Source organism: Pygoscelis adeliae, unplaced genomic scaffold, assembly GCF_000699105.1.
Source record: "Pygoscelis adeliae isolate BGI_AS28 unplaced genomic scaffold, ASM69910v1 Scaffold42, whole genome shotgun sequence".
Lineage (NCBI taxonomy): Eukaryota > Metazoa > Chordata > Aves > Sphenisciformes > Spheniscidae > Pygoscelis > Pygoscelis adeliae.
In genome coordinates, this window is record NW_008824283.1 from 4,300,504 (window position 1) to 4,316,184 (window position 15,681).

The window sequence follows — 15,681 nt, forward strand, 5'->3', positions numbered from 1 at the left end:
CTCTGCAGGTTTTGTATTACCAGAACGTTCAACTTCTGGCAAGGTGAAATACGTTTGAACTGGTAGGCGCTTTGTGTTGAACTTATGGGAAACATCTATCGTTTACCTTGGTTTCTCAGAAACAGGTGACTAAAATCAATGTCTTGCAGACAAGAGCAACAGGATGCAAACTGTACTTGGTAAAAGTTGTGACCGTGTTCCGTTCAAGCTGTGCTGCTAATGTAACATCCTCTTTATGATGCGTAGAATAAACAAACTTAGATGAATGACGTTTAAAAACGTCAGATTTTACAAATGACACGTTTTTGCGTTGGTCACTTTCTAAAGATTTTCTGTGAAGTTTTTAGAGAACCTTTCAACTCTTTTCTGCAGCAAGTCTTTGATGTTTATTAGCGGGTACCCTCTGGCTACAGGAGTGCTGATAACGTGTCCTATGGTGCTCTATCCAGAGTTTGTGAAGATAAAAACTACGTAACAAAAAAAGAAAACGATACTTGCATGTTCTTGCTTATGCTTTTCATAGAAATGTGGGCAGCCTTAAAAAATTGTCAACAAACGTGTTCTGAGCTCAAATTGACTGTAAAGATAAAGGTAACTTTTTAAAACATCACTTGCTGTAGTTTGTCATTTTCAGGAAACCGTCCAGGTATAAATTACTAGTTTTGAGCCAGTACTGATGGGAATAAGTCACCCTTGCCTGAAGATTTAGAGTTGAGGAAGACGCATGCAGCGTGCTGGGAACTTCAAGCAATTGTTGTGGGATAGGCTGTTTCCATAATGAACCTCTGCATATGCCCTTATGGAACAAAAGCTTTTTAACTTCAAGGGGGAAAGACAGACAGTAATTTGGAAGCGACTTCTGTTGCTTCCTGTGCTGCAATCAAAAACTAGTAGTCTGTTAGAATGCTGAAAATGTAAGAAGTGACTGGGCTATTTGAATTGCGTAGTAGAGAGCATTTCCAAAATTATAATCAATTATCACAAGTTGTCCTTGCGTATAAAGTGGTCAGGAAACCCAAGATTTATGGAGTCTGCACATCTGAAGTTCTGTTCTGTGCTGGCATGTAAGCATATGCTTTTATTTTTGTTTTTAGCAGGCTCTTGTTCCATTATACGTGCAGAAGGGAAGCATGAAAGGAAAGTAAAGATTGCACAGACAGACATGAATCTTATATTTGCTGTCTTGAAAACTTGATGGTCTAGTGAGTGGTGGAGAGGAATGAACTTTGCATGAACTGATGTACACAACTGTCTCAAGTACTGAAATGTGTGGTAGCTGACGTAAAGCTTTAGTATGTTGTATAGATTGAGAGTTTAAATTATCAACTGGCTTTCAGATGCGTTTTGTAAAACTGAGAAGAGAGAGCTGTATCTTGGTTTTACTTACTATGAGACTATTGTGTTGAATAATGATGAATTACTGTTCTATTTAATAATAAAATTCAAGCCTTCAATTCTCACAACCATTGTAGACAGGGCCACAGTGCGTTGTAATGTATTGCTGCAGCCTCTAACAGGCACAGTCTATCCAAAATTATTTGTTGCAGGATGTGGACCCTAAATCTTAAATATTTTGGGTCCATTTTCAAAAGAAGTTATTTCCCTCATTTCGAATTGCACAAAATTATCAGATTTTGAGTGAACTTAAAATTCCGTCTTCATTAGTGGTTTGGTTTGTTTTCTCCTCTTGTTGTAGAAGTAAATGAATTTCCCATTTAAGTTTTGTTTTCAGTATCTTCAAAAATATGTGGACATACTTGACTAGGTACAGTATTGGTGCTCCCAGATGTTTGTGTTCCGTGAGACACCCCAAAACGCTCATGTGGCAAGGAAAGCTAATACAGTAGCACTGACCGTAGCCTAGCATACTTCTTAAGAAAAAACAGCAATAAACAACAGTATAAAGAAAACTTTTCCTGTTCTCGTTTCCCTAGGAAGATGTTGATATTCCCAGTAGGCGAGTTTTGATTACTGGGGCTACGGGACTTCTTGGCAGAGCTGTGTTTAAAGAATTCAATGAAAATAATTGGAATGCAGTTGGCTGTGGATACAGGAGAGCTCAGCCCAGATTTGAACAGATTAATCTTCTGGACTCTATTGCAGTTCATGACATTATCCATGATTTTCAGGTAAGTTTCTGGAGTCTGAAGTAGATGGATAGGGTACTTTATACATCTAGTGATCAGCTGACGGTGCTGTTCTGATACTGAGTTCATGTGGCTTTAGTGGGGCTAATGCTTTGGCAGAGCTCTGAAAAGCTATATGGCTGCCTTCTCTGCCACATCCAGAGCGTAGGTTTGCTCTCTGGATACAGATAGTTCTGAACTCTGCTATCATCACCATAGGCAGACTGCAGGTAACAGATGTACATGTCAGCACGCTCGCACTGACAGTTGAAAGAAAAAGATAAATGTGAGTTATTGACATAGTAATATGAAGTGGTTCTTTCAAAGCTGAAGAATACTTGAATACAACAGCAGTAACTGCATGTCTAGCATGCAGTGCAGTAAGAAGTTTGCTGTTTTTTCAATCTGATTTGCGAGGGGAATATATAAAACCTGAAATACTTGATGCAGGGTGCCATTCTATAAAGTGGCTTTAAATATCTTGTTAATAGTCTGCATATGTCAAATAAGCCATGTGTAAATGGCTTATCTAAAAATAGTTTGGCTAATGTTTTTTTCTTTTAAGTACCAATGTGTGTGTGTGATATATATATTATATTATATTATTATACTGAGTTAAAAAGAAGAAAACCCAACAACTTCTATCTTGCTGTAAAATCGAAGCTGCTGAAGATCATAATTGCAAAATTAATGCTCAGGTTTTTTGGTATTCTAATATGAAATCTTGAAGCAGCATGGTTCTATTTTACTTCCTAAGGAAAACCTGCTCCTCAGAATGCCACGATTAAAAATACTACTACTACTACTTTTATTACTTCTCACAACTTGGTGAAATGCCTTTTTGCCTGAGGGAGTTCATCACTAGAGTTAGGGTGCAACTGCAATCTCTTGAGAATGTTTGTTGTTTAAAATTAGTCTTTAATTTCCAGCCTCATGTTATAGTGCATTGTGCTGCTGAGAGAAGGCCAGATGTTGTAGAAAGTCAACCAGATGCTGCTTCTCAGCTCAATGTGGCTGCTTCAGGGAACTTAGCAAAAGAGGCAGGTAAGGAGACCATCTAATGGATTTGGTTTCTTGGTAAAATACTGCATTTATTTATACAGGAACATAAATACAGATAAATGACTCAGAGCTGAATGTCATTTCTGTGATCAGTGTGCAGTCAGTCCATTTTCTGTAAGGGTAGCATGCATGTCTGCGTGAAGGATCAGTGAACAGGCAAAGCAGGGGAACGAATGGGGCTAGAAGACAAGGTCTTTGGAGATTTGTTTAAAAGGTTTATTGGATTTCAAACAAGGCATGAATTAAAATAGACTATGCATAAATATTTTCTTCCTAGCTGGAGTTGGAGCGTTTCTGATCTACATTAGTACAGATTATGTATTTGATGGAACAAGCCCTCCTTATAAGGAGACGGATGTACCAAATCCCCTGAATTTATATGGTAAAACCAAACTGGAGGGTGAAAAGGCAGTCCTGGAAAATAATGAAGGTAAGAATACACTCACCCATTTTTAATAGAGGCTTTCTGTTTTTACTTAGTTGTATCTTAGCTTAATAGGCTCATAAGTCAGTGGTAAAGTTGCAAAACCATGGAAACGAGAATTAGAAAAGAATGTGATCAGGAGGCAGTCTCCTTGCTCATAAATGATTCCTACTGTTTATAGGTTGACTGAAGCTTTATTTCTTACTTGTTCCAATCTTTGTGTTACTAGTCTCTGCTGATGGACATCCACAAGCCTTTGTCTACTGTGCATCAACTATTCCTAAGGAAAGATAAAATACATTATTAATATATTGTAATGGCACAAGCTTTGCCACACTTAATATACAGCTGCTGTTATTTAGGGGGATGCATTGCAATTGTTCTAAATGTATGTTTACTTAAAGGGAGAAACAGACCGGTGATTAAATAATAATGCAGATAAAGTCAACGTAGGCTTTTGTTGTTATTCTCTTGGTTTTCTTGCTGATCTCCTGTTTTGCTCTCATTACATAAGCCATCAGGCCATCCGTTTTATTTTTACCCACCTAGCTTACCACACACATCAGATTCCTGCTTGTAACACTTTCTAAAGGGTTAGTAACATAGTTCTGGTTTTAAGCAACTGATTTTTTTTTTTTTTAATTTTTTACTTAAATCTTTTCTTAATGAAAACCGGTATTCAAAATATACAAACATAATTTAAAAAATTCTACTTAATAAAGGAAAAAAGCTTGGGACTGAACACGTTCCCCTTGCATTTAAAACTTATTTCTTGTACAAAAGAGAGATTTGGTTGTCTCTAGTTAGTATGCTGTCAGTTTCCATTCACAGATTATGAGGAAAGAAGCACTTCTATTTGCTCAAAGAATTTGAAGAAAATAATCTCAGTGCACTTGCGGAAGAGGCTTCTGTCATGTCAGTATGATACTCACACTGTGATTCTGCTCTGCATAACCAGAGAACTGAACAATTGATAAATTAGTGTGATGGTATTTCAGTAAGTAAATATATACTGTATTTGAAAATGATAGGCCTCAGACTCCCAATTTGCCTTAATACAGGTTTGTCATTACTAGTAAGAAATAGCCTTTCTAAAAAATACTTTGGTAGGACAAGTCTTACTAAGTAAAAATCAATTTAAATAAAAAGTTATTCACTCCACCTCCTTCTTAAGTATTATCTCTGAATTTGACTGTGATGCTATTTGCTCCCTCTTCTAGTCTGGTAATGAAGATAAGACTGCACCAAATTCAAGTACGTGTGGGTATCTTGCTAGATCCTTCCCCCAACTGAACGCTTGAGTTTTATTTCATAACCTTTTTGAGCATGATCTGTCAGGCAGGAGTGGGTTGCAGCAGTGGTATTATTAGCAGAAGGAATTTCGACATGGTGCTGAGTAAGATGGTTGAAAATGTCAATTCTGTTGTTTCATACAAATATAAATATTTTACACGTATTAGTCTTCCAACTGCTAATTTGCTAATATTGTATAGGTAGAATTCAGTCTATCAAATGTCTGTAGTTGTGTGAAGAACTTCCCTGCCCGTTTCTGTTGTATAATGCAAGAATCTCCACTAATAATTTGGTGTTTTGCATATTTTTTTAAAATGTATTTTACTTTGGTTGGGAGAGGATACACGTTATATTTAGTACTTGTGTTTATAAAATGAAAAAGTTGCAGTAGGTCTTCAGGTAATGCTCTCCAAGTCTCAGATAGCTCTCTCAGAAAAAAAGGAAGGCAGTCTTTTTCTCAAATAATGAATACTTCTAAAGATATTAAAAGGGAGATATTTCAGGCAGTATTTAAAGAGAGGAAGAACGTATTTGCTGAGTGACCAAATAACTGTTTTTAGAGCAGCAGGAAATCAGCGTCATGCTGGGGTTTTTATTGTATTTGTTTTTCTTGTGTAAGTACTTCTTTCCATTTATTTTTCTGTGAGAATAATTTTTGTGTTAGCTTTTTCTTTTTGTCTTTCTAATAGCTATTGCATTTTCCTACAAATCTTTAAGAATTGCAATGTTGTGGTGACTTCCACTTCTAATTTCAGGACTGATTTTGTTTTTTTTTCCTTTAAGTAAAAATATCTATTACTTTTAATGACTTTGTTATAGCCTTCTTGGATTTCCTCTCAAAGAGGCCTTTTGAGTCTTCATGACTGAGATAAGCTAGTACGATATATTCCATCATAAAATATCCTTCTCTTTGCACTTGTTTACTGTTAACTTCTCAAATCGCAATCTTGAAATCTGATATTGTTTACTACTGTATTCTGTGAACCTATTCCTTATTTGTCAAGCTTTTTATTCATTCCAATGTTCATGTCTTTTTTTCTGGTAAATAACATCCCCCTTTATGCAGGAGGCTTCTGCATGCTGGGCAAAAAATCTTTGTAACTGATGCCTCAATATGGTGATTTGTGATTGGTGGGAATTTTTGTTCTTGCTCTTACCCAGGGAGGATGGGGAGTGCTGGAGTAACTCCATAGTGCAGTTGGGTTTTGGTTGTTTTTTTTTGGTTTTTTTTTTTAATTTTTTAATTTTTGTTCTAACCCAAACAGGCCTTCTTTTTTCTCTTGCAGTGTAAATGACAGCTTGTTAACTTTATAGAAATCAGTAGCATAAATGAAAATAAGTTTCTATAAACTTAGTGTTTATAAACTGTTTTAATTGATAGAAATTCAAATGATATTCTGAGGGCAAACATAAAAATTGCGTTTTTTTTGTGATTTCTAGATGCTTAATATCACCAACGTATTTCTTAACACTTCCAAAACACTTTTCAGGTTATGCTACAGCATTCATACCTATTCATAACAAGGTTAATACTTGTTAAAATATTCTCTTTCAGATGCTGCTGTACTTAGGATTCCTGTCTTGTATGGAGAGGTAGAAAGACTGGAGGAAAGTGCTGTGACTGTTATGTTTGATAAAGTGCAGTTCAGTAATAAATCTGCCAACATGGACCACTGGCAACAAAGATTTCCTACTAACGTCAAGGATGTAGCAACTGTTTGCAGACAACTAGCAGAGAAGAGAATGCTGGTAAGAATTTAAAGAAAGAAGCTTCTTCAAGGTGAAAAACAGTTCGAGTTCTTGGCTTTGTTTCTGAACAACTGAGAACTGCATATAATCTGTATTATTCTTTGCATTTCTGGAACACTGGGAGGGAGGAAAGAACTAGCTGTAATACTACAGCATCTTTACATGACTGTGTGGATATTCTGATATTTGAAACAAAAGTAAGTGAAGTGATGGGACGGATCCTTCTGAAAATTGTCACGTGTCTTCTAGTATACAGGAGAGAAATGCAAATACCTAACTTACTCTAATATGCCTTTTACAATTTGCATTTTCGACTAAAAAAAACCCCATGGTGGTTGAATGTAGTTCTCAAAGATGCCCTTGTTTATTTTATTAAGAACACTGAGGTGGCAAAAAAAAGCCACTGGACTGAAATACTTTATTGTGTGTTTATTCACCACAGCACCTTCAGATTATCACCTTTGCAAGGTAACAAAACCAACCAACCACCTTTATTTTTCGTACATATAACTGAAAAAAATGGACCATGCACATACAGTGGACATGGTGCAATCAGTTTATTAGGACTTGTACGTGGTTTGTAGTTTAACATTCAGAATGTGTCTGGTGCCTTTTGCATTTGTTTTTGAGAAAGTGAATAGTATAGAGTTTCTCCTCACCAGCTATTTGACCTTGGTTGGTTGGCTTGCTCCGTTCCCTCCTGTTAATTCTACAGAATATAAGCTGTTTGTGAAAAGTCAGGTCAGATATATGTAACACCATTTTTCAGTCTCAATCCCTGGTCAAGAGTTCTCTGAAAATGTGCGAGACATTTCCAGAACATCATTGAGGTGCTGTAACATGTCTTTCAGGATAGGATCTTGCTGGAAGATTATTCTGCTCAGTTCTTGCATAGGAATTAGTCTGAGGGCTAGCTAGCTGCTTTTTTTCACCTGTGCTTCCTGTTTCTTCTGTAGGACCCATCAGTAAAAGGAACGTTTCACTGGTCTGGCAATGAACAGATGACTAAGTATGAAATGGCGTGTGCAATTGCAGATGCTTTCAACCTTCCCAGCAGCCACTTGAGACCAGTAAGTCATGTGTGTTCAACAGACATACAGAAAGATGGATGTGCTCTATCGTTTCAAGCAGTAGGTCTCATGCTAGCTATACAAGTAAGCTTCCTCTTCAGGATGATCTGTGTGAGTATGTCTAGCACAGCAGATCTATTGCTGAGGATGCTGTCTGGTATCTAACTCAGGAAAACAACAGCTGCTTTGACCTGCTGAATTATGAAAATTACCCAGTCAGTCAGTAACCAGTTCCGCAGTCTGTAGCGTAATGGTATTTCTGCAGAATGGTTCCCCTTAGTCATGAGTAAGGGGAACCATGTTTTTTTGTTGTTGTATTTTTGTCCTTAAAAAAGCTTACAGATTGACAGAACATTAACTTGAAGGTAGGAATCTGTAAGAACTTTTCCATGTCCAGATTTATTTCTGAATACATGCACTTAAGAACTTTACATCATTTTTGCTTTGCTTAGAACACCTGTCCTGCAGTTCTATTGACACTTAAAAGTAAGACTACTCTTAAAGATATACTGATAATGTTGTGAGAATATAACATGTAAATAAGATTTATAAATAAATTCCAAGGATTCTGAATTAGGAAAGGCTGGAACTGAAATGTGGCTTGGAAGATGGAGAGAAAAAGAATGGAGAACACTAAGTTAGTCTGAATTTTTTCTGCCCAAATCTATTTCTCTTCAAGTGTATCAATCAAGACATGGTTCTGTCAATGTTTTTTAGAGCATTTTTTACCTTGTGATTATAGTCATAGGGTGAAAATAGGAATAAAACGTAGAAAAGCATAAATGGTGAGCAGTAGTTGAGTGAGAAGAATTTAACTTAAGACACTTCACGTCACTCTGCCTGACATCTCTTATGTTGAAAAGAAGTTAACCATAAAATAAGCAAACAAACAAAAACCAACCCCAAGCCAAAAAAGCCCCACAAAATAGTTGGAAGGGAGGAGGGCGATGTTACCTATATAGAAAGCTATGACGGAAAACTTCTGAATGAGCATATATAAGAGTAAGTATTTTTCTGTCATTTCTGATTACTTGTTGGTGTGTTGGGTTTTTTTCTGTTTATTTTTTAGATTACTGATTGTCCCGTTGTGGGTGCCCTTCGTCCAAGGAATGCTCAGCTGGACTGCTCCAAGTTGGAGATGCTGGGGATAGGTCAGAGAACACCATTTCGAGCTGGGATCAAAGAATCACTTTGGCCTTTCCTTGTTGACAAGAGATGGAGGCAGACAGTCTTCCATTAGTTTCTAACTTTTTTAGTAAAAGTATGGTATGTGGCACTTTTTTAAAAGAAGAAAATAGTTTTGTATGAGTGTTCTTAAATTGTGACATTTCTGAGTTTTCATTTAATCAGGTAAACATATGGTCTTGCACTAGTGAAACTGTTAGCCTAAAAAAAGTTCAGTGGCAACAGCTGAGCCTATTTGATGTCATGGATCTTTCCTTCCATTCGTACCAGTCTAACTTAATGTCTATTCCTAGCAGATTATGGTTCTTAGTAATCAGTACCATTTGATGCTAAGAATGACTCAGATCACTTGTAGACTTACTTCTGGCTGAAATATGTTGTTGATGCTTTAAGGTCTGTGCCATTGTTGTATATACCATTTCTCTTCATTAAAAGACATGGTCAGTTCCTTTATCACCAAAAATCTGAGTTTTTTGTCTTTAACTTCTGAAGGTGGTGTTCTTATGAAGTTAAACTGAAGTAGGAATTGTTAAATGTTTTGCTCGAGCTCTGATCAAAATGTTTTTTAAAAAAAGTGAAACTTTATTTTTGCAATTATCAAGTGTACTTTTTATGCTTGAAATATTTTCAGTATGTTCTGGAAGTTGGATGCTTGCAGCTTCATATTTGTACAGTAAGTTGTATGCATTTATTTTAATGGTGACACAAAAGCTAGAAGAGGGTGGGGAACAAATAGTTTTGACCTGGGTTTTTTTTGGGTGGGGGAATTGGAGTTGGAGGATTTTTTTTTTTTCTTCCGTGGGGGTTGGTTGTTTTTTGTATAAAAGCATGAAATATCTTCATCTTTCTTTTGGGTAGTATTTGGGATTGGTGAAATTAGTGGGAGGAAGATATTTGTTAGTCAATACATGTGAGAGAGAGAGGAAAGGTATTTCAAGAATTTATAGCACTGCAGCTTCTTTTGCACGGACTCTCAGATCTTGCACTGATGTAGCTTGTTTTAGAACAGCAAAGCGCCTGTGTTGAAGGTTTGCACCATAATAATGTAACTGCAGTAGTCTAATATAAGCAAATCTTTAATCTGCTGTAGTCTAGTCCTTAATGTTGGACTCAGTAGCCAGGTAAAGTGGAGGAAGAACATGGTTTGTAAAGGTTAGCTTCCTTCTGAAGTTGTAGAATCAACAATGTAAATGTTGTGAGATTGCCAGCAGATCATTAGTAAAACTAGGAAAAGCTGCATTTGGATGATCATTTATTTTTCTGAGGTTGAAATGAAGTGGGAGGGGAAGATGTTCAGCTTTTAATTAAAAAAAAAAAAAAAAAAAAAGGGTGGGACACATACAAAAAGAGACCTGAAGATCTTCTAAAGGTCAGCTTTACATTCAGTCATTTAATTTCCAACTGGCATCTGCTAAGAGTCCATAATCCCGATTTTTTTAGTCTGAAGTCCTGATATACACATGGTAACCTATCTCCAAAATGACAATAAATATGTATTGCCAGCATGAGAAACAGTTGTTGATTCTTTCTTTACCATCAGGATTTGTTTATCTGAATCATAAATATTTGCAATTCCTCTTGAAATCTATGTGCCCTTTCAATGATTCCCCCCCCTCCCCCCCCAAATTCAATGAACTATTTCCAGAGTTAGATTAGGTTGGATCAGTGTTTCTCTGTCAATGTGCCGCTGCTTTGGGGATGTGATAAAAGTACACACAAAAAAAGGTACAGAAGGTTTTGAAAATATGAGTCTGAAACATCCTGTGCCTCAGTACTTGATCAGGAAGATTCCGAGTACATCCCCTCCACTTGCAGGCAGCTAAGTTTTTTATTAAATTTGACACCATATTTTAAAAAAAAAAATCACAGTAAATTGAAAACTGATATGAAAAATTGGGGATGGGGATAATAAAAGCCACAAGAAGAAAAATTTTAAGGAACACTGAGGCGGGCAATAGATTTGCTGTTCCACTGTGTGTGGGTTTTGTTCCCCCCCCCCCCCCCCCCCCCATGGCATACGTAATCAGAAGTGACAGTATTTTATTAAAATCAAGTAGCTAAATAATTCTCTAAGTGGCTCTCTTTTTATTTCATTTTCATTTAAAAAATATGGGGAAAAACATTAATATTTGGAAGGCAGTATATGCCATTCTGGATTTATTGCTGATTTTTGTTAAACTGTTCTCAAATTGCTTATTCCTAGATCCACAAAAAACAAAATGTGGATGTTACAATACTGACTAGGGCAGGATCCAATTCTATACTTTTTTTTTTAATGAAAGGGGCTTTCCCCCCCCCCCCACAAGATGATGCAAAACTGTCTCCTCCACCTACAGGAAAGTGCTCTAACCATCCATTCCCTTCAACTGGTATAATTTAATTGGCACTGCATCCATTATTGTAAATGGAGCAGCTTGACCAGGAAGGAAAAAGGACTTCTCTCCCAAACATAAAGCACCTAATAGGGATGAGTTGGGCATTTTACTGGGAGGAGAGAATTGGAATTTTGAATTTTTCTCACACTGAGCACTTTCTTAAGTTCTACATTTGCAGAATCATTTTTGTTTAGTAAAATCTACAATTGTTCGAACAGGAAGGGGGGTGGTTTGGGTAACTCTTGTTTCCTTAGCAGCATTCCAGACAACATTTTTGTATAAGGTGTTGGCAATATGATTTAATTCATGTATGTGTTGCACCTTGTATACATTGTTACCCAGCCCAATACTTAATTTTCCCACTCAGAAAGAGGGAGAATATATTCATTTGGAAAAGAAGGGTCTAGAGCTAGTTACACTAAACTGTTGTAACTCTGGACTAAGTTTCAAAGGATGACAGCATGACTGGAAGATAAAAGATGACAAGAGATGTATCAAAAAAATGCAATTTTCTTAGTTGCACTCTTTAATATTTGGATGACCAAAGATACAGAAAAAACAAATGTTAAGGCGATATGAGTTTTCCCACCTCCTACTGCATCCCTTCCACAAAAAGTTGTTTAGATGTATTAAAAGTCTATGTTCAATGAAAACTATATTCCCAGCTAGACTGCAGTCCAAGGGTCTTGTTACCAGCGCTTTTCAAAAATGTCTTGGGTGCAGTTTGGACAATTCAAAATTTATTTTGAAGTGTAAGGAAAATCAACCTAAAAGGTTTTGAAGTAAGTCACACTGACTATAATGGTTCAATGGGTAGCTCCTTTCATTCATTAACTTTTACAGCATGGCTCAAAAGTATAACCTAGATTGACGCTTCACTACGTTAATCCTTTTGACCAGGAGTTTTGGGGTAATTCTGCCTAAATTTTGGCACGGTAATCATGAACATCAAGCTGTCATAATTAAATATGTGGGAAGTCCCAAGCTGAGATATTCAATCCTTTTGTATAAATGTGTGGTAAGATCTGGATTCTGTTCAGATAAATATATATTTTATTTCAGTATGTTAATGATAAAATTTAGCAATCTATATTTATTTAGCAATGTATTTTCCGTTTTCCTCCGTATGTAGTCTATAAAAAATAAATACCAAACTCCATCTGGCTATCATTTCTTTATTTTACTACCATGATCTGAAGGCTGTGACAGATTACAAAGGCGAAAGGCAAGTATGTTCTTATCATGTCTGTTTGCTACATAGTTTTCCTGCCAAGAAAAATTGTTCTTAATCCTTAAAAGGTAAAAATAATATCTTTTGCATATGATAAGTTACAAAATCAGTAATAGTCTATCATCTTTGACATAAATATTTAAACCAAAATACAGAAACAACAGTTCCTCTTACCTTTTTCGTACCAAGTCAAGAATAAGGAATCATTATTTCCAGGGTTCCAGTAGGAAATGAAAAATGAGTTAACTCCGTTATTTCTGTTAAGAAGAGACTACTGTTCAGTTATATCTTGCCAGAGGGGATCTGCACCCTCAGCATCGCCCCCCCACCAATAAAGCGTAGTAGAAGTTGCCCTGGAGAATGTAGTCTCCAAGACACTTTATTACTAGACAGATACCTTTCATGACATTTCCCTCCCTTGGTTATGGATATCTAAGAGAGCACTACAGATATTGCAAGAGACAGTGGAACTAGTACTGTAATTTTCCAATCACTTTTAAGCTATGTTGCTGCTGAAAGAATTGGTCATACTCTTCCCTTTTCTTCTCTGGCTTTGTGTTTCTGGTTCCATGGCTCTGTAGGTATTTCTGTTGGTCAAAAAGAGCTCAGGAACTGTTCGGGGTCAAAATCACTGTGATTGCATGAGATACGATCGTTGTGTGCAGAAGAAAGAATAGTCAGTCTTTCTTCTTTTTTTACAGAAGCTGTGCCAATTTCTGCCAGCTTAGTCATTGTGAAAGTATGGCATTATACAGTCAGTCCTGCTTGAATCCTCATTCTAGGGTTATTTGATATTTGTATTCATTTATTCATTGCGCTCTGTCAGCTAAGGGGATAAAAAAAGAAAAGTCACTGGTTTCAAAGGCTCATTTTCTGTTTAGACTGCAAAGATGCACTTCACTTTTTATCTTCCAGGCCTTCTAACGCAAAGGACGGATTTTTTGTGAATGAAATGAAGTTTCTTATATCACCTGGTCTCTTCTGATTTATTTCTACATAAAGATGAGATAAAGACCATACAGATTTGTCCCTAAACAAAATGAGAGTAAAACAAAGTTGAAGTTAGCATTTTATAAATGTTTCAGTTCTTTTCTAGGTCTCCACTATTGTTCTAGGGAAATACAATACTGGAAATAAAAAACTTAATACAACCTATTTACTCTATTTCAAGAGAAATGTAACTTGTTAACTTAGTGTTGTGCCCTTTCTCTACCTTCTAAAGCTAATTTTATTAGCATGGCTTCACAGCAGTGATATCTGTTAATATATGTGCACAGAGAAGAGTTTCATGTTGCTCTTCAAACAGTGACAGAACTCTTGTTTTTAAACTCAGTACTTTCTGGTTTATTGCTGGGCTGAGGCACTGCAAAAAGGTTGTCACCGTAAGCCTTCACAAAGTTGTCATTCTCTCCACTTGACTCCATTTTGCTGTTAAAGTTTGTTCTAAGTAACTAAAGTATGGATCAGTTCCAAAACTGGCATGCTTCTCTGTTTGTAACTGATAAACTGAAAAGCCATCAGGGAAAAGTAGAGAATTCTTATTAGGCCAGTGGTCTTGAAGCCATGAAGCATTATCTACAACCAATTTCCCAGAAAGCTGGGCTCCTGTGAGTTCAACAGAAACCTGACATTTTTCAGGAGAAAGTAATTTGAGGAAACTTCGTGGCTGCTTTGGGAAACATTAAGGTGTAAGAAGTGTTTGCTTTCCAGTAGAAGATCTGTAGCAGAAGTGCCAGGGATCTCCACGGGCTTTTGTGCACAGCTGGACTTTCATGCCCGTCAGATTTATAAAACAGGTTGTTGCCAGTTTTTTCCAAAAAGAAGCTTTAAATTGCTTCCTTGCATTCCAAATTTTCAATTTGCTAATAGACAAATTCCCAATTTGCTAAGGATTTTGCAAACAAATTCCAAAAATAAAAAGTAAATGTATGAACCAAACTTGCTGGATTCTGGAGTGCTAGATTCTCTTAAATTCCAAAATTTAGTATTTTCTCTGTTAAACACTGAAAGAAAAGTAAAACTGATGCCATCATAGCTCTACATATCCACTCTGCTTTGATACTCTGGGATTCATAGTTTATGGGGTGAAAGTAAAACAGGAAAATCAGATGACGCGTGAAATCCTTTTGGTTACTAAGAGCGAGCCACATTTTTGCAAACTTATGTGAAAATCTCTAGGAAAACATAATTTCAGTTCAAAACAATCTTTTACCGTCTCTCATTTCCTACTGTATGTTATACAGTAGATTTCAAATAAAACCAGATTGTCAGAAGTTGGTGACATTTCTCATCACACAAAAAGAAATGTAAGTTACAAAACGGCAGATTGGCGTTTTTCCCATCTTCTGTCTGCTTGCTGTCTGGAACAGGATCTGGCCAAGTGATCAATGCACCTGTCAGTTCCATATTAAATTACTATAGCTGAGGGAAGGCAGAAGCAATTTGCACCAAATGCTGCACCTCTGAGCAAAGGAGAGACCACCACATTCTCATATCCAGATCACTCCACTAGGCTATGTGTTTTTCTGTAGTCCACTCAAAACTAATATACTGATTCATCAAGTTACAACGGGCTTAGGATGCAACCATATCAGTAGCTTTCCTCTCCCATACCCATTATGGGCCTTTGAGAAGACGCATTTAAAAGGCTGTTGTGAAACAGGGGAACTACAATTGAAGCAGTGGGGTTGGGGATTTTAATGTGTGTGTTTTATATTGAGAAGGATACCACTCTGAGAACATCTCAAATTCTGTGAAATACAGTGAGCAGACTGCTTCATAAAATCCAGACCTCTTGCTGTCCAGGCTGTTCTTTGCTTCAGTATTTGTGTGTTACTTCAGTTCTTGATACAGATTCACAGAAAAACTTCATTAAAAAAATAATTCCTATGAATGAAGTAGTTCTTCTGTGTGCTCAAGCTCTTCAGAAACGGCTGAAATAATTCACTCAGCCTTGCCTGACACCACCCGCCTAGAACAACATCACACACACATAAGCATATATCTGAACTCATTGCATTCGCATCTTTTCTGCTACAGAGGGGAATATGGGTATCTAAATTAGAACAGGTGGCCGAAACCAATTTTTCAGTGGTTAATATCACAAGAAATATCTAAGTCTGTTAAGGAGGATTCCCCCCCTCCCAGTATGTGCTTCGGAGGGACT

The 15,681-nt window shown here is 36.7% G+C and overlaps 1 protein-coding gene across 1 annotated transcript in view; it reads left to right on the plus strand.

The window, feature by feature from the left end:
• MAT2B (methionine adenosyltransferase II, beta) overlaps positions 1–10,879 on the plus strand; it is a 15,293-nt gene extending 4,414 nt beyond the window's left edge. The window contains exons 4-9 of the mRNA XM_009318572.1: positions 1,935–2,129; positions 3,056–3,170; positions 3,466–3,618; positions 6,461–6,654; positions 7,611–7,724; positions 8,794–10,879. Coding sequence (XP_009316847.1) covers positions 1,935–2,129; positions 3,056–3,170; positions 3,466–3,618; positions 6,461–6,654; positions 7,611–7,724; positions 8,794–8,964 — 942 coding nt within the window. The 3' untranslated portion in view covers positions 8,965–10,879. The remainder of the gene's footprint in view (positions 1–1,934; positions 2,130–3,055; positions 3,171–3,465; positions 3,619–6,460; positions 6,655–7,610; positions 7,725–8,793) is intronic.
• Positions 10,880–15,681: the final 4,802 nt, after the last annotated feature.